The 17,972-nt window shown below is 39.4% G+C and overlaps 1 protein-coding gene across 2 annotated transcripts in view; it reads left to right on the top strand.

Moving 5' to 3' along the window:
• The window catches only part of PLEKHG1 (pleckstrin homology and RhoGEF domain containing G1), a 132,601-nt gene that overhangs the window by 99,268 nt on the left and 15,361 nt on the right, over positions 1-17,972 (top strand). For both annotated transcript variants that reach the window (XM_030448142.1, XM_030448141.1), the window contains 5 exons: positions 2,257-2,357; positions 7,646-7,715; positions 14,546-14,592; positions 15,830-15,980; positions 16,990-17,121. In XM_030448142.1, coding sequence (XP_030304002.1) covers positions 2,257-2,357; positions 7,646-7,715; positions 14,546-14,592; positions 15,830-15,980; positions 16,990-17,121 — 501 coding nt within the window. The remainder of the gene's footprint in view (positions 1-2,256; positions 2,358-7,645; positions 7,716-14,545; positions 14,593-15,829; positions 15,981-16,989; positions 17,122-17,972) is intronic.

Here is a 17,972-nt window from a genome sequence, read left to right as displayed (position 1 = left end):
TATAACCTGATCCTGGCATACACTAAGGGAATGCTGGAAAACTGCCAAAGCACCTGCAGGCTGCTGCTTGGCAGGAGCATTAGGAATTATTTGGTTCCCTCTTTCTTACTAGGAGTTGGTAAAAATCTGAGAAGAGTTATGAATATGTCAAGAGAAACGAAGATAAGAGGACAAAAGGAGTACAAGCTAGCTTATAACACTGTTTACGTTACTGGAAATAACTGTGAACTGTTTGTTGTTTCGGGAAAAACCAAGCTCCAGCTATGCTGAGATGAATGGAAATGAAAGGAATCCCTCTATTCAACAGTCATTCTGTATCGAGTGACTTATTTTAAGATTTCCATTCCTCTGTAACCCATTCTATCATACCAGCTCGGGCTGCTGCAGTGTTCATGCAGGGCTCAAATGTTTTCAGAGGATCACAGCTCTACTGGAGCTTTTCTGTTCTTTGTTGTTCCATGCAGATTTGTATTAGTGGCCAGAAAAGGTTGTTTATTTACTGCCATCACTGGAGTAGCCCTGAATCTATAATCTACTTCTGCCTTTGACCTAGTGTTTTGCTTGCTGCAGTCCTCTCTGCCTCACCATACTGAACCTTTTCTGCAGCTTCCCAGGGTAACTAAACAGCCAAGAACAAGTTCAGAGAGCCCCAGGGATGCTGTTCCAGAGGCTTACTGCACAAATGTATTTCAAGGGCAGACTTGGACTATGAGGCTGCTGTCAGCTAGAAGAGAAGGTGTAGTACAGATCAGATGCCATCACAAAAGAGATGAGGTGGATCCCTGGGGACCTGTCTGATTGCCTGCCCTCTGTTGCTTGTTGCTCTTCTTGAAGACACTAGGGTTGTATTGGAATAACCTTGCTTGCTTGCAAAAAATACTGAGTTTTGGGTACCTTTAACTGAAGTGACAAAAGAGTTTGGATTTTTAAGCATTAAGATAAAGGGAGATGGCAAGGAAGTTTACTGGTTCCTAAATCTGAGTCTTGCTTATACCCATAACTCCACTGACACTATTTTGGTGGGAAGGTATGTAGAATCAGAGGCATGGGCACTGCAATTCTTGACTTTCCTTAGGGGAGGGCATCTAAAAGCCAAAAGTCATATCCATGGTTGGTACAAACCTTTTGTGGCCAATGTATGTGTTCTATGATATTTTTTTTTTATGACTATGAAACAGTTATATGTTAGAAGCATGGTCTGGTTGATGTTTTGCAGGGCTTCTTCCTTGGAAGCACCATGGAATGTTGTGTTGCTTTTGGGAGGTTGCCACACCATGTTGTCTAGCCCTAGGCTAAGAGATTTTATTTATTTTTATTTCACATTGTTTCAGCTGTTTTCACTTTTAGTTTATTTCCGTACTCCAGCAGAATTTCTTCATGAATGTAGCAGCACATTGGGTTTCTTGGTTTATGAGTCGTAGTTAGTTGAATAGCTTGCTGGATTTTTTTGCCTTTATCTGAGAATTTTATTACTGTAGCAGCTACAGAATGAAAGATGACTCTTTGGGAGCTGAGCTGTTACCAAAATGAAGGAAGAGGTGGGCAAGTTGTTATCCTAGAACACTGCTGATCTGAGCTTTTTCTAGCTCTCTTGTTCCTATTCAGTTAAAGTCCCTGTGTGAGACACTATCACTATTGTAAATGCAAAAGGAAATCTTTGCTGGAGTGTATAGCAATGTAATTTGCAATATAACTGTATGTGTAGTTGAATTGCATGCACGCTTTTATGTTGAGATCTGTCCCCTACAAACTCTGTATTGTTTTCTGAACTGTGATTTTAAAAAAAAAAAATAAAAAAAATTGTAGTCGTTGCTTTTCTGAGTCTGTTGCTTGTATGCTTTCTGCTCCTCATTATACAGGTTTTATGTTACTGGGACCACATTAAATTACATTCTACATCTCATTTTTATATTTTTCTTTTGTCCTTGAGCCAGTTAAATGATCAGTTAATCTGTCATTGTGAGTTAGGTCTGAATACATTTGTGTATCAGTAGTAAGAGAAATGTTGGCTGTCCTGTCTATGGGCTCCAAGTCAGAGTTCAGTCTTTTGTTATTTTCTTGGTTTCCATGAACAGATGAGTACTGTTACCTCACATAATAGAATGACTGTTCACAGAGGGGCTACTAAAGACTTTACTGTAATAATAAGGTGAAACTGATATGAAGAGACTCATCTCGTAGAGTAAAACACAGCTCTGCTTACTGATCTAGAAAAGGAGGAAATGTCTGAAGGCCTTCTTCTCATTCCTCTTGTAGGATTACCTCGATTGTATCACTGATCACACCAAGCTCTCCCTGGGGACAGAAGAGCGATCAGCCCTGTTTGGAAACATACGGGATATCTATCATTTCAACAGGTAAATTCATATTTAACTACATGGAAACAGTTCAGTAGCCTGTGCTAATGGGGTGGGAGCAAGCCAAGCAAACACTCTGTTATTGCTTCAATGTAGCCGAGAGGCATGAATTGAGAAATGGTCTATCTCTGATTCTCAGCAGTGTTGGTTTGCTGAGATCAGATTTTTTTAGCAGTTTATGAATCAAATGTGTTCTCCGTTTGCTTTTTTTGTTTTCATGCTGGGTATTTCCACGAATTTAAGCTTAACCCACTCTGTCCCCTAACTGAGCCTAGTGCAAAACCACTAAATGAAATTCTTGCCTTTTCAGAGTTGTTGATTGGTACATAAAAAGACAAGACAATACTGCAGGCATAAATGTGCATCACTGAGATCGAGTAGCTTCTGTTCAATATCTGTACAACCTTCTCTAAAATTCCACAGATGTGATTCTGGTGTATATTGGGAACCTGAGGTAAAATTTCTAGCTTGTATAGCTAGTGTCATATTGTGTGAGACCTGCAGAATCTGCAGGTTTGGGAGCATCCTACTGCTACTTTTGCCAGAATTCTCTATTAACATAAAAGTGATTTATTTACTCAGGATTAAGGAAAACCTGACTATTCAATTGATACAAGAAATACATTGGTGTGAAGTTCCCATGTCTTTACATCCCATAACTCCTGTAATAGCTCTCTTTGTTGCAGCTGACAAAGCATCTCTCAAACTGCTGTCTTTGAAGAAGAGCAGGTAATTTATTTGAATCAAACGAGGTTTCTGAAGTAGAGGAGCAGTGTCAAAACTCATCCTCAGTGCTCTTCCATGATCATGGGAAGCTATGTTAAAGTGCTTCGGCTTTTGGGATTGCTGTTCGGTATAAAAGGGAAGAGTGGGAATGGGTCTTTTCCCAACTTGTGGACAAAGATGGAACCTGAAATCTTTCCAGCTTAAAACAACCACTGCAGAGTAATGGAAATACACTTAACTAGAAATCTGCTGTGTCCTGCTTCAGCTACTACAACTGACTTGACTGAATGACAAACCTTATGGAAAATACATAGTGATAGCCTGATCATGTGTTTTAGAGCCATGAAACAATGATTGTAAGCTTACAGCTTCCCAGACATCATGTGATGGTAAAAAGTGGTCCTAGACGTCATATTTTCTGATCCTTGAAAAAGCTAAAGAAATGGGAGACTTGGCAGTGAGGACACATTTATGTCAGCATAATTGTAAATACTACCTAATAAAAATAAATAAAAATACCTTTGGGTATGACAGGCCATTATGCAGAATAATTGAGTAGCCAAAAGATTATTTGCAGAAGTGGTTTGTTTTTTTTTTTTAAAAAAAAAAAAAAAAAAAAAAAAAAAAAGGCATTTGGGGACCATTTTAGAGATAAATATGGAAAGTTGTCCAAAACCTCCAGTGAATTACTTATGTCTTTCAGACCTTCTAATTTAAAATTCTGCATGGAAATGGTGAGCTTTTAAGCCTGAGCACTCATTGTAGATCCCAATATATCTTCAAGGTCTTCTTGTGTTAAACGTGGCATGTAGGTCTTCGGCCCTAAACAAACTCTTGAGCCTTTTTACATATTTTTACCCCTGATCCATTTTGCAGTTCCATGTTTGTAGTTTCAGATGCTTTTTGAGAGTATCATTTTTATAGGTTCAGAATTACCTTGTTTTTCTCAGCTTTGAATTTGACCATTAATCAATAATCAAAAGTCTTAGTTGAGGGTTTTTTTGGACTTTGTGTAGACCTGAGAAATTTCAGTAAATGGGAATTTCTCTCACCTAAACTACTTATGGTTTCTAGGTGTTGTATTGAATGGCAGGAATGGTGGTTAGGATGGTGATTGCCAGTCCTCTGACCATAGTCTCTTTTTGGAATGCTATTTCTTAAAGCAGAATCACTTGGGTGTATACTGGTCCACAGGTCCTGCTTTGTCCCCTGAGAAAGGCTCCCCCACTATTAACTTATTTATTCAGAAAGAGTGTTCTCTGAGTCTGTGTTTATTTCCTTTCTTCCCTGGTCTCTCCTGTTGAGATTGTTTCCAGTGTCAGTTAAGCATAAATTCTCTCCTTCTGAATTGGGAACTCTGCAAAGAAGTGTGCTAAAGTTTAGTACACTTTAGTACAACAATCAGACAATCTTAGGAGAGGCCAAGCTGAAACCTCTACTGCTGACACAGATCATTCTGCACGGGCCTTCTCCATCTGTGACTGCAGAAGCATCCAAGTGCAGGGAAGGGCCCTTTTCTGTCACTGCCATATTCAGCAGTTTTCATGCTCTGAGTTTCATGGTGGTAAGAGCTGGCTTGTTGTCAGGAGGAGCCTTCATGAAACTTGTTTAGAGGTCACCTTTAGGGGAAAAGGTGTTATTTTTTTTCCGGAGTGGAAAGAAGTTAGTCTTGGACACAGGATTTTTGTGACAGTGAAGTTATATAAGGGCTAAGTTTCTGTTGATTGTGTTTTTCTTTTTTTGCTGAAAGTCTGAGCTTAGCCAGATTTATTTTTCATAACTTTGTGGTGAAAGTATTCTGCTCTACAGCCCAGATTGAGCCTGCTTATGACCATTTTTGTTTTGAATGCCATGCACTGGCAGAAATTGAGAGAGTGAAGGTTTTCAGAAATGCTGGTACCTAGCATTTATGGCTAGATTGCAGAGTACTTGGTCATCAACTTTTTATTTTGTCAGGGGTTCAGGACAAACCATGCTGTTTCCTTCCTTCATCTTTCCGTTCCTTCCCTTCCACCAAAATTGCCCGTCTGTTGTCCCTGTCATTACCATCTCTCTCTTGTTCCAATTCAGATCAAAAAGGAGGAAAAAATGCTTGTCTCTTGCTTTAAAATGGTGTGGTGGTGTTATAAAATGAGTAAAATAAATACAAGTGCCTTGCCTGAATTGCATGTGCAAATATCATGATTATTTGCAGATCTATGAATGTATTTATCTCACTCTTGATTTCCTGTAGCCAGCAGCTTAATACTTATCTGCACTTTGTCCTACTTAGTCCTCACCCATGGAGAGGGGGGAAGACAAGTGTAGTGTCTTGAAAATAATTAGTACTCAAAAAGAAAAAAGCATCCTGAAAGACATTTTAATGAGATTGTATTCACTTGAGAAGGTAATGAATGCACTGCATGAAAAATCATCTGTCTCCTTGTGCTTGCCTCTCTCATCCCCAAAGGGTTAGCATTAGCTATTGATGGTGATGGTTGAGATTCAGATTTTTCCAATCTCTAACTCCTTAAGCTGCATAAGTCTTAGAAAAATGAGAAGTGTGTGTGTGATCTTAAATGGCACTGGTGCTTGTGTCATGCTTCAGTCTGAGTCTTGTTAATGATTCAGCTGGGTGAGCATGGAGTTCCTCTATCAGTGCTTCCTCATGCTCCCTTCCTTGTTGGCACAAGTGAGTCACAGGGGCCAAGACCTGTGGTACCATCTGTGAACAGCATAAAGCCTTTGGGTATTCTGGTGAAGAGAACTAGTGTTTTTCTTGGTTGTTTCTTCTGCCTCCTGCCAGGTGTTTACATAATAGCCCTGCTTTTTTTTTCATGACAGCTTGGTATTATAGGGACTTATTTAAGTCTTTTAGGATTCCTGGGCATGACATATTTGTTATTTTTGCAGTGGCAGGCTGTTTTTACCAATCCCATTCTTACCAGCCAAGTGAGACAGAAAAGAGTAAATTATAGGTAACAAAAGTTTTCAAACCACTATTACACTGCAGGCTTGTGCTACAGATACAAGCCACTGGCATATTTACTGCATAAACTTGGATGCATTGCATGAACATATAAACTCTTTAAATGTTGCGTTACTGTATCTTGTAGGGGAAAAAAATGTTATAGCAGATTAATAGGAATAAGATGGTAATCAAGGTGCTACATTATCCAAGCCTTCAGGAGAACATCTGCATGCTGGACAGTAGGAGTCGTCTGAGCCTGTTCAGTTTGTCTGATATGATTTTTACTCAAGCGATATCAATCAATATCAAGCTAGGGTCATATTTTTTGTTTACTTTTTGATGATGGGAGAAACTGAGGTGTGAAGTTTAAATTGTTGCTATGCAGAGTGGCCTGGTGACCACTGAACCTCAAGTCTGTGTTCCTTGTGACTGATTGCTGATTTCTTCCTTCCTGCAGTAACTGGAGAAGCAAAGCACAAGTCAGGAAACTTTTCTGGCTTACTCCTTTTCTTACTTATAGAGGGAAATTGTGTCTACTTATTGGGGAAAAGGGTAGTTACCTAGCTATGTGCTTAGCAACTGTTAGGCAAAACTTGTTCAGCTGTGAACTGGGAGGAAAGTAACCCCAAATGGAAAATCATCTGGTGGTGAGGGAAAAAAAAAAAAAAAAAAAACAAAAAGGACAAATTTGATCAGAGAACAATTTGGCAGAAAATTCAGTTTCTTCTCTCATTTTTCTAAGTACATCTTCCAGTAAGACTGAAGACTGGTTGGATCAAGAGGAGACCTTTGAGGTTTTGTTCTGCTTCAACTTCTTTCACTGAATTGGATTTTGAGAACTGAATTTCATACAACAGTGAACATGCCTCCCTTATTCCTTTGCTCTTGTTACAATGAATTCATTTCCTGCTTGGCATGTCAAAATTATTAAATCCTCCCAGTAAGGCTTTACTTTTATGCATGTAGGATTTATATATTCCCTTCCAGAAAACTTTTTCTAGGCTAACTATTTTCCTTCAGTGAAGAAACCCAGTAAAAGCTGAGAAATTTTCCTGAGTTGAGCTTACTATTACTATTCTTTGTGTATGTGTAATACATCCCTGGTTGTCATCTGTGTTTCAGACCAGCTCCTCATCTCCCTCAGTCAAATAAAGCTCCTAAAACATATCAAGTCTTTATAGGACAGGGAATGTGCTTCAGTATCTGTTAAATTTTGTTAGTTTTAATTGTGTTAGTTGGCATACAAGCTACTCAAGTGTCTGACTGCGCCACTGATGTTGTAGAAAGACTCTTAATATGGAGGAAGGGGCTCAGTTTTGCTTAGGAGATCAGTGACCCATTGTCACTGTGATTACTTGAATTTTTAAGTATGGGGGAATACCATTTCCTTAGAGTGCTCCTCTACCTCCAAACAAAAAACTCCAGCAACAGCACCTAGGTGGAAGAGGGGAATCAAAGGGGGTTTTGTTCCCTTTTTAGGACTCCCCATACCATTAAAGGCTTTCTGCATCACTGCCTTGTATGACGAAGCACTGCCTGGCTCTGCATATATAGATGTGTCCATTCCCAGGTGTGCCATAATTGTCTTTCTTTTCCCTTTTCTTTGTTTTAGTGAACTTCTGCAAGATTTGGAAAACTGTGAAAATGATCCTGTGGCTATAGCAGACTGTTTTGTTTCCAAGGTAAGTGGCTACTGCAGGAGTCTCCGGCACATGTTGCAGGATGATAGAGGGAAATAACATTCATTTATTAGCTTTTGAAACCTATTTCTGACAGCATCTATGATGACAACCAAGAAAAGTTAGACAATCTATGGAAAGGGAAGGAATTTCTCTTAGTAGTTGATAGGGATATGCCTCTGATTTGCATTTTAGAGATCAGGGAAAAAGGTGTTATTTTCTTCAGTGAGTGTATGTGAAATGTAGTATTTTTAAATTTTTTTTATTTTTGGAGTATTACAGGGATTCTTTTTTTCCTCCTTTTTTATGATAGATGATCAAGTCATAAGCCACTTATGCCTTGCTAGCTTTAAAACAGTTAGAGAGTACAACTTGGCTGCAATTTTAGAAAAGGCAATAACCTTAGTGTACTTGTGACCATATTGTTTTCTGAGGTCTGTTTTTTCTGGAATCCAGCAGTCATACCTGTAATTTTGTTTTTTAAAGAGGATGGCCCTAAGTTTCAAATGTCATTCTCTCTAAAATATTTTTCATCTTCTGAACACTGATCTGATAACTTTATTCAGTTGGGCAATCCTGAGGACAAAAAATATGAAGTTTTTAGGTGCAGGGGAAATACAGGGCACCAAAGTAGGTGTCCATCATTGTAGGAAACCTGGAGAGGCAGACAGGGAGAAGGGGAGTGGCCCGAGTAGTTAGAACAAGAGATTAAGTAATTTGGGCTACTGATGACACTAGTTCATCACAGATTTCACCAGAGAACCTAGGTCTTAAATCTGTAGAGCCCAAATGTGTTAATAAACAATACTATCTCCATGGTATTTCTGGGGGAAGAGGAGCTGAACAGAAAGCATGTAGTTGTTTAAATTTTAATAATCTCTCTTAGATGTGTTTGCCTTTTTCTGTTAAAAAGCCAAAACAGGGAAAAAACCAAAAAGCCAAGTCCTGTCTCATGTTTCATAGTTTGTGCTGAACGCTGTATTGCCAGCACCAAGCATTCAATGTAACAGGTCTAACACAAGGGTTCAGGATTAACTGGACCACCCTCTCATGGTGGTCCAGTGATTTGTTTGGCACTGTTGTGACATGAGGGATTCTATCCTAAAGGGGAGTGATGATACAGCTTAGTGCTGCTGTTTCACCAGATCACTTGCTTGAGTTGAGTTTGAGAAAGCTGTTATTTATCTAGTTATTGATCTTTTGTAAGCACTGAGGGAGCTTAGTGTTGGCACAACTACTACAAAATTAATGTGTTTTTGCCACGTTGCAGTGGGTTTTATGGCAAATTGTATTCACTCCAAATAGCCTATATAGAATTGAAAGAGAGAGAATGGGCTAAGGCCAAGCACAGACTCCTGCTTCTGGAACAGAATAACTCCATGTGCATGCAGGACCCAGCTGACGAGGGAACAGCTTAGCAAAAAGGGCTGTGGGGATCCTACCAGACAAGAACTTGGGTGTAAGTCAGCAGAGTGACCCTGCAAAGAAAGACATTTGTGAGGCCTTCAGGATATTTACAGATACCACGGCTGGGAGGTGGTAGATCTTTCTGGTACATTGTTCACTGATAGCTGGGACCACTGGAACTACTTCTGGCTGGGACATGAAACAAAGGTGGTGCAAGTGATAACAGAAAGTCCAGGAAAAAGTTGCACTCTCATTCATATTGGCCAGCTGAAAGGAGTTTTCTGATAGACTTTCTGGCCACTAGTTCCAAAATCCATCTGCATATCATTGCTTGTGCTTTTGTTCCCTTGTCAAATGCTTTTAGCATTTGTATTATTGGCAGGCAACTGCCTGATGGCTCAGAAGTTGTTAGAGATTGCAATCCTAACAAGAATTTTTTAGCTTCATCCAGACAAGTGCAAACACTTAAAAGCAAAATCAAACAATACCAAAATACCCCACAGTTCTAGTTTTGGCTGTGAAGATGTCATTACAGCAACTGCTGACTGTCTTAACAGACTCCAGTTATCCATTCTTGGTTGCTTGTATCTTCCCAGCACTGCGTAGTGGAAATAAAACTGCCTTTTTTGGCAGTACAGTCCTTCAAGTCTTATGGGACTTTGTCCATTTATTGTTTGATTGTTTCAAGTGTGCTAAGATCTTCACTGTGAGTTCAGCATGGGGATAATACCATGCTGAAATCATAGCTCACAGCCTTAGCTAATGGATGTGGCTCTGCTGGAACGTCTTTAATGCTTCCAGTGGAACTGTGCTTAGGTTACATGAGCTCTGACTTTACTGCCATTTTTTTCACCTTTCTGGTTCAGCTGTGAGTGCTGTGGGTTGTTGGGAATTTAAACCCATAATCAAGTTTTCACTGTTGGTACTGTGTTTACTTTTTGCTTTTTGTGAAAGCTCAGTAACTGCATCAAGTGAGTTTCAGCCATTTCTTCAGGATTCATGTGAAATTACACAAAGCTGGTTTGCATGTATAAAGAAACAGTTGTGGTTAAAAACTCTGGAGCTTGTTGGAACTAAAATGTTTATTTGTGAAAACAATCTAGGGAGCTTAATTTTTAAGGTCTAGTTTGGATAGATAGACAGTTGGCTTGATAGACAGTTTCTTTGAAGTTTGGTTTGGCTCAATAAAGTTAGTTGTATAGCATACTATGCTTCCCTCACAGTCATACATCACTGTGTTTCCTGTGTAGAATTTTTGTGCTTGAGTAGATAACAGCCTTGCAACTTCTACTTTTAAGGGAAATAAGAGTGAAGACTATCAAATCCCATTAGTGCACTTCAAACAAAACTCTTAATTTTGGATTTGAATTTTTATCTTGGCAATTGTTGTGCTGAGTGCACAAAGTAAATAGCTCCTAAAATGGCAGGTTTTATTTGACAACAGACTTCAGCAAATTGTCATCAATATAAATTAGCCAGTAACATAAAACTCACTAAGTGATAAAATAACCATGCAAAAACTATCTGCTTCCGGATATTTCTATTCATTAATAAATCACAGGAAAATAGAAACAAATGCATAAAAGCACAGTTTAAAAAAACTTGATCTCTGGTCATGGATTGTTTCTTCCCCAAGATGTAGATTGTGTGGATGAATATTTGTTTAAACAGAGTGGGATGGCAGCTGCATGGAAATAACTTGCCACTGAGGGTAGTGGTATACTAGTTTAGGTTCTACTAGCTCTGGTCCAGCTTCTTCATCTGTAAGAACTGTAGTAACTCTAGTACATTAAGTATCTTGGAGATATTTTGCTGGTAACGGTAATGGGAGGCTGAAAAAACTGGTTGCAGTGCAAACTTAGCTGTAGCTTAATTATTCATATAAAAGATTGTAAGTTTTCTTGCCAGCTCAGTCTTTCATTTTCATAATAATGATGCCAATGTTAATTATAAGGTTGGCTTCAATATTCTACTCATTTACATTTAAGTGAGTTGTTGTAGATGAGAGCTTAATTCTGGCATGTTCATCTACTCACTCAGCACCCCAGCAATTCAGAACATATGTTTTAAGAAAGAGAGAAAGACACACCAAGAGCTTAACCAAGGGGAAAGGGAATTACTCTTAATCTACCACCTCATTAATGGAGATGAGATCCAGGTGTTATGAAATTGGCTTCAGCTTACACTCTGATTCAGCTCCTTTTCTCAGTCTCCATTTTCTTTTAAAGTGCTTTTCATGGCTTTAAAAAAGCGCAGTGCACCAGGAGCTGAGAGATCAGGGATGTTGGCACTTGATGTGGAGGAGATGTGCCATGAATTGATTCAGCATCCGGGGATAAGCTAAGTGTAGCTGGGTTCTGCTTTTGTTTGATTTGTTCTTGTAGTTGCTGCAGAGGAACTCTCAGCTTGAATCTCAGTTTCTGCACCCTCTGCCACAACAGCTTTGGGCTTCCAGATTAAAAGTGATCTCGAGTGATTCCAGTCTCCCTGCAGAGATAATTTTAAATCTGGTTTGAAGATACTTTAGCCTGCATGGCTTGTGCCCTCATGGGCTCTCAGTAAGGCAGTGCTCTCTTTGGGGACTCAGCTGTGAAGAAGACCAGCTGGGCATGGAAACTAAAATCCCCTTCTTTGAGCATGCAGAGGTGCTGGGTAATGAGGCAGGCAGTGGAGGAACTGAGTAGCATGGCTTTTTCAGGCCCAGGAAAGGCCTCTGTTGGAAGGGGACTCTTCTGGCCATTCTCCCAAGGTTTTCACATGAATCCTGCTGATGCCGAGGCAAGGTGTACGGTGCTGATTCACACCAGTTGTGTCAGTTCAGATGCGTATCCAGAGTCCCATGCTGGAGGCAAATTACATGTAATTGACTTTCTACTGGTGTTATGCTCGGTTAGCTTGGTAAAAGCAAATGCTCTCAGTAAAAATAAATGCTCTCTGATGGTTTTGGGTGATGAAATGAGCTGTGGTGCAATGTACAAATGTAAGTGCCATATGAAATTTGGTGTCATGTCTGTTCAAAAAGCAGGAATGATTGTGAAACTATTGTATAAGTTTTTAGAGGTGTTGAGGTCTTGAGAAACTACCTTTTTTTTATAATATATTTTTTCCATTTAATAGTTAGACTAAAATTGTTTTAAAACAAAAATCCTACTGAAAGTAGTTTTGACCTTGTGTAAAAAACAGACCTAAACACCAAAAACACAAAACAAAGACAGAGATAGTGAAAAGGCTTCTGGGGATTTCAGACTTGCTTTTGATTTTATGTGGAATGTGCACTCAGTGCACTCTGAAGCCCTCAAGTGTTTGGACGTGTTTGTTTTACAGATAATGCTTTCATTTTTTAAAATTTCACAACAGAATTTATTTTCCTTTTTGTTTGAAAAGCAGAGAGCAATCATGTGACTATAAGCAGAATATATATGTGTGTGTATATATATATAAATTGTATACATTATAATTATAATTATTATAAATTGTATACATTATATATTTATACATGTATAAATTGATACAAACTGTTCTACACTTTGCTTATGAAATAGTTCTAGATGTTGCATTATTCTGTCCTTATAACCATGGGAATATATTACAATATATACCAAAAGCTCCTAAATAAAACCCTTTTATTAATATATGAACATAAAAACATAAATTACCCTTTTTCATCATACTCAATTTCATCCTAATGCCCTTTCTTAAGTGGACTTGTTACAAGTGCTAGCAACTTCTAGTAGTGATTGCATAGAAAATTACACAGTGTAATGACTGCAATGCTCTGAGGATTTTTAATTCTTTGTTTGGAGAGAGAGTTTGGAGCTGGGACCAGAGGTTCCCAGTCTGGACAAAGGCAGGCTGTGACACACTTGCTGGCTTTGGGTGGGGACATGAGATGGAGGTAGGCCACTGTAGTCCAAGTGTGAATAACCAAGGTATATTGTTTAACTGTATTTGTATCAAGACTACATTTACTTGCTTGGTTTCTTCCTAAGCAAAGAGCAGTTTAATAAGCTTATACCCCACTAATGAATATATGGGATTGCAGTCCTCCAGAGAAACACTTATTACACGTTTGCTTGAGTTATTTTTTTCAGAACAGTTATTATTCAAGTCCATCAAGGAAGAGTGAAATACTCACCCATGGAGTAATACCTGACTTTATACAGGTCCTTATGAATCACCACTTGGTGCAAAAATGAATGGCACAATGTGCTTTCCCCCTGCAAGAGGGGGAAGGGAGCAGTGCTGTTGGAAATGGGGAAGGGTACTGCCTGAGCCATCTCTTTCTGATGAATAGACAAAAAAAGCTTCCAACAATGAGAAACAAAAGCCCGCAGGCTGCATCCATCCCTCTCCTCAAGTGGTATTGCTCCTCAGAGTGCTGTTGCCTTCTGTGAAGGCAGATATTTGGTCTTGCCATTCATCAGTGACTACCCCTTGCAGAGCACAGCTATTGTGTGCACAATGCCCGAGTTCCCTCAGAAGATGTTTCAAGTGGAAACTGGGGCCTTGTTTACTACTGAAAAATTGGGTTTTATTGGTCTAGGTCTCAGGGAAAAAAAGTAATTTATTTTAGTAGCACTTTGCAATTCGTCAGGGCTTTCTCAGTCTTCAGGGTTACTACGAAGATGCAGAAATGGCACATTATTTGAGATAGAAGTCGATAGGCAGATGTGAGTTTTAAGCATATGGGAGTGTTTCTGAAAGCTTGTTCTTGCGTAGAATTACATTATGATGATTAAGAAGAAATCTTAGTCTAAGGAGGAAACTCAGAGGTTTGCTCTGGGAATCTTGTCAGCATTAAGTGTGGATAATTTTACTGTGACAGGCCAATGTGGAAGCCCACCTAAATCTAGTTACAGCTTGATTAGCTAATAACTGTCTGCTTTCACAGAGTCGTAGTTTACGTTAGAAAAATTACTTTTGTGTTTTCTAACTTTCACAATGAGACTGTGCTCAAATGTGAAAGTTTTTTTAGCTGTTTGAAAATCACACACTGGATATAACCTGCAAAACTCACTTCTTCCTGTAAGCAGGTGTGAGCTTTAGTATGTACAAAACTAGATTTGTCCAAGTCAGTTGTTGGAAGGGGTGTATGTTGGTGGGTTTTGGCTTTGCTTTTATAGTGGGTTTTTAAGATGCATGGAATGTCACAAAGGACCTTGGAGGCTCTGTCACAAATCTGCTTGCTTTAATTCTATGTAGGTTTTATTGGGTTTTTTCCCTCAAGAAAAGGAAAAAAATCCAAAAATAAAGGAAAAATGAAATCACTTGGTAGGTATATCATAGTGACAGGACTATCACAGTGAATTTGTTGATCAGGCAGCTGGAGAGGGCATTGTCTCAATGTCATAGTGATTATCTTGCACATGTGTTCGCTGCTAGTTGGACAAAATCTGAATATATGTAAACCTTTCCTCCCTGTGCAGAGTGAAGATTTCCACATATATACTCAGTACTGCACCAACTACCCAAGGTAGGAACATGGGATTCCCTTTTCTCATTTGTCTCTTCTCCTGTTAATGTAATGCAAGTTACAGTCTGAAGCCAAAATCATGCCCTGTGCAAACTGCATGAAGTTCAACAAGGCTAAGTGCAGGGTTCTGTATCCGGGTAGAGGCAATCCCATGCACAGATACATGTATGGGAGGAGAAAGGATTGCAGACAGCCCTGAGGAGAAGGAGTTGGGGGTGATGGTGGACCAGAAGCTCAACATGAGCCATCAATGTGTGCTTGCTGCTCAGAGAGCCAAACAGGTCCTGGGCTGCGTCAAAAGAAGCACAGACAGCAGTCGAGGGAGGTGATTCTCCCCCTCTGCTCTTGTGAGACCCCATCTGGAGTACTGTGTCCAGTTCTAAAGTCCCCAGCATAAGAAGGACATAGAGCTCCTTGGGTGTGTCCAGAGAGCCACAAAAATGATAAAAAGCCTATCCTTAGGAGGATAGGCTAAGGAGGTTCCGAGGTGACCTTATAGTGGCTTTCCAATATCTGAAGAGGGCCTACAAGAAAGCTGGGGAAGGGCTTTTTGCATGGATGTGTAGTGAGAGGACAAGGGGCAATGGTTTAAAACTTGAAGAGGAGAGATTTAGGCTAAACATTAGGAAAAAATTTTCTTTCCTGTGAGAGGGGTGAGATGCTAGAACAGGTTGCCCAAGGAAGCTGTGGCTGCCCCCTCCCTGGAAGTGTTCAAGGTCTACTCCTGATCTAGTGTGAGGTGTCCCTGCCCATGCAAGGGGGATGGAAATAGATGATCTTTCCAGTCCCTTCAACCCTAGCCATACTACGATGCTATGAAATGTCAGGGAAAATCAAGGAGATTGCCTTTATTTCTTAATTTTAGGTGAGGTTTTTGTTTTTTTGTTTTGATTATTTTGGTTTATTCTGACTCTTCTTGTATTTCACTGCTGTTTATTGTCCTTTAGAAATTATAGTCTTGTTCTGCGTTGCTCCAAATGTGCGATTCCCACTAAGAAAGAATAGTTGTATGTCAGAGGAAAACATAACTGAATTCACAATATAACTAAAAACCCCTCCAAAAAAGCTAAACCAGAACAAACAAAAAACGTCAAAATCCTCCCCTCCCCCCAAACCAGCAGTGATTGGATTAGGAGCCTGTTACCCCTTTTTCCAAGAGAAGAAAGAAATAATTGTTGACTTTAGCTATAGACTTCTGGAGACAGTGTGTCTCAAAGGTATGTGTTGATGTTTCCAGGTCGGTGGCAGTGTTGACAGAATGCATGAGGAACAAGACACTGGCCAAGTTTTTCAGAGAACGGCAAGAAGCACTGCAACATTCTCTGCCCCTGGGCTCCTATCTCTTGAAACCCGTCCAGCGTATCCTCAAGTACCACCTGCTTTTGCACGTGAGCACCTATTACAAAGACATTTCATTTAGGGATGCAGCAAGTCAGTTTCTTCTTCGGGCACAAGGCTTGATGGTTAGAAAAAGGTTCTAGGTTTCTTCTCATGTTTTTCTTTTGGAGGTGATGGATTTCTACATTTTGAGACTCCTTCTGCCTTCAACATTTCACAACATATGCATATGCTTGGTGTGGAGATTTTTGATAATTGTTTTTAGATGCAATCAGTCTATTCATCCAAATACTCAGGTGTTTTAAAGAAAAACCAAAATAACAAATCAAACTGCTCTGCAATTCTGAATTTATTTGAAGGATTCTTGTCATGATCAAACACTTTTGTGCACAAACATATTGGTCCAAAAAAACCAGCATTTTTTCCACATGTTGCAATGCTGGGGGTGGCTGAAAGAAGTTCTAAATACATGTAAACACCACAACTGGTAAGAATTTTTTGGAGAGGAATGGCTGAGGAAGTGGGAACTACTTCCATATTCAGTGAGTTGAGTTAAGCAAGCTTCGGAAATTCCTGCTTTATTGTTAATGTTTTCCACATCTGTTTCCTATTAGAGAGTCATGTTCTAGTGAAGTGTAAAGGCACTGATCTTTATTTAAAATGTCTGGTCCTTTTCTGCTCTCCAACTGTAAAGTAATGCCTAGTGTAATTCCATCAGTGTTTCTAAGTGTGTTGGTGTGTTCTGTGTTACAAGAAAGCCATTAAATGCTGCCTGGAAAGGTCCCCTGTCAGTGTGCTGCACTCTCTTTCTGTGCCTCTCTGCTCACATCAGCTGCTGCAAGTATAGTCACTGCTAAACTGGCCATAAAACTTAGCTTTGGTAGTCATCTTGTGTTAATCAAGTTGATAATCACATGCAATAATAACAAAAGAAGGAACACTGTGGTTGGGTGATTGCAATGCAAAGACAAAATAGCACAGATACGAAGATAGTACTGCATCTGGCTGGGACAATGAATTTAGGAATAACAAAGCTTTTCCCTCCCACCCCTGTCTTAGGAAATAGAGAACCACCTTGACAAGGACACTGAGGGCTATGATGTGGTGCTGGATGCCATAGATACAATGCAGAGAGTGGCATGGCATATAAATGACATGAAGAGGAAACATGAACATGCCATCAGGCTCCAAGTGAGTACCCAAAAAAGATTTTATGGGTGTTTGTGAGCTGTTTTTGTCACTGTATGTATGCCATTAACATTTTTTAGCTTATCTCTTTTTTTAATCTTTGTCATAATTTAGACTCCTGTTGAGTATGCCTGTGGCTATTTGATCTTGGCCATAGCTGCTGCAGGAAAATCTCAGACATCTTTGCCCTGCAAGCAGCATCCTGTAAAGCATTTTTTTGCAGTAATACAGAACGTCAGATAACTTTTCTTTCTTCCTTTCCCTCAATTGTACAGCACTGCTGTACAACCTTAGGGCATGGCTTTGTTCAGAAATCCTGTGGTTTCTGATTTCTCCCCTTCGTGCTGATTAATTTTGTTTTGAGGCATTTCTTGTGCTTCTTCTTGTTTAAGTACTTCCCTCTTGGGCTTTTAAAGACTCAGTATCAATTGCCTTGTGAATAGTATAAACTAGAAATATGATAGTAAGAAAAAGGCTAACTGTGCTTCAAGTGAAGAATTTTCTAGGACAGAACAAAACCTACTCCCTGAGTAGCTTTTGGCACCAAGAGCAAACTATTTTGTAGACATTTTACAGAATGGTCATTCTGTTTCCAAATTCTCAGTGAATCATGATTTTACATTACTTTTTCATTAGCAATGTCTATATTACTTTAAGAAAATTGGGAGGATTTTTCCCTTTACAAAAGGGAGTAATAGTCTTATACCAATTTAGAAATCTTTGCAATGTTATTCATCATCTCTTTTTTTCTTTAAACATGAATAGTTGCTTACTGATCCTGATTTTTGTGAGGTTTTTTGTTGTTTGTGAAGGAAGAAGAGGGTTACATTTGATAATGTCTTGCCTGCAGCAGT

Source organism: Calypte anna, chromosome 3 (assembly GCF_003957555.1).
Source record: "Calypte anna isolate BGI_N300 chromosome 3, bCalAnn1_v1.p, whole genome shotgun sequence".
NCBI classification, from domain to species: Eukaryota; Metazoa; Chordata; class Aves; order Apodiformes; family Trochilidae; genus Calypte; species Calypte anna.
This window is presented reverse-complemented; position numbering and strand designations above follow the sequence as displayed.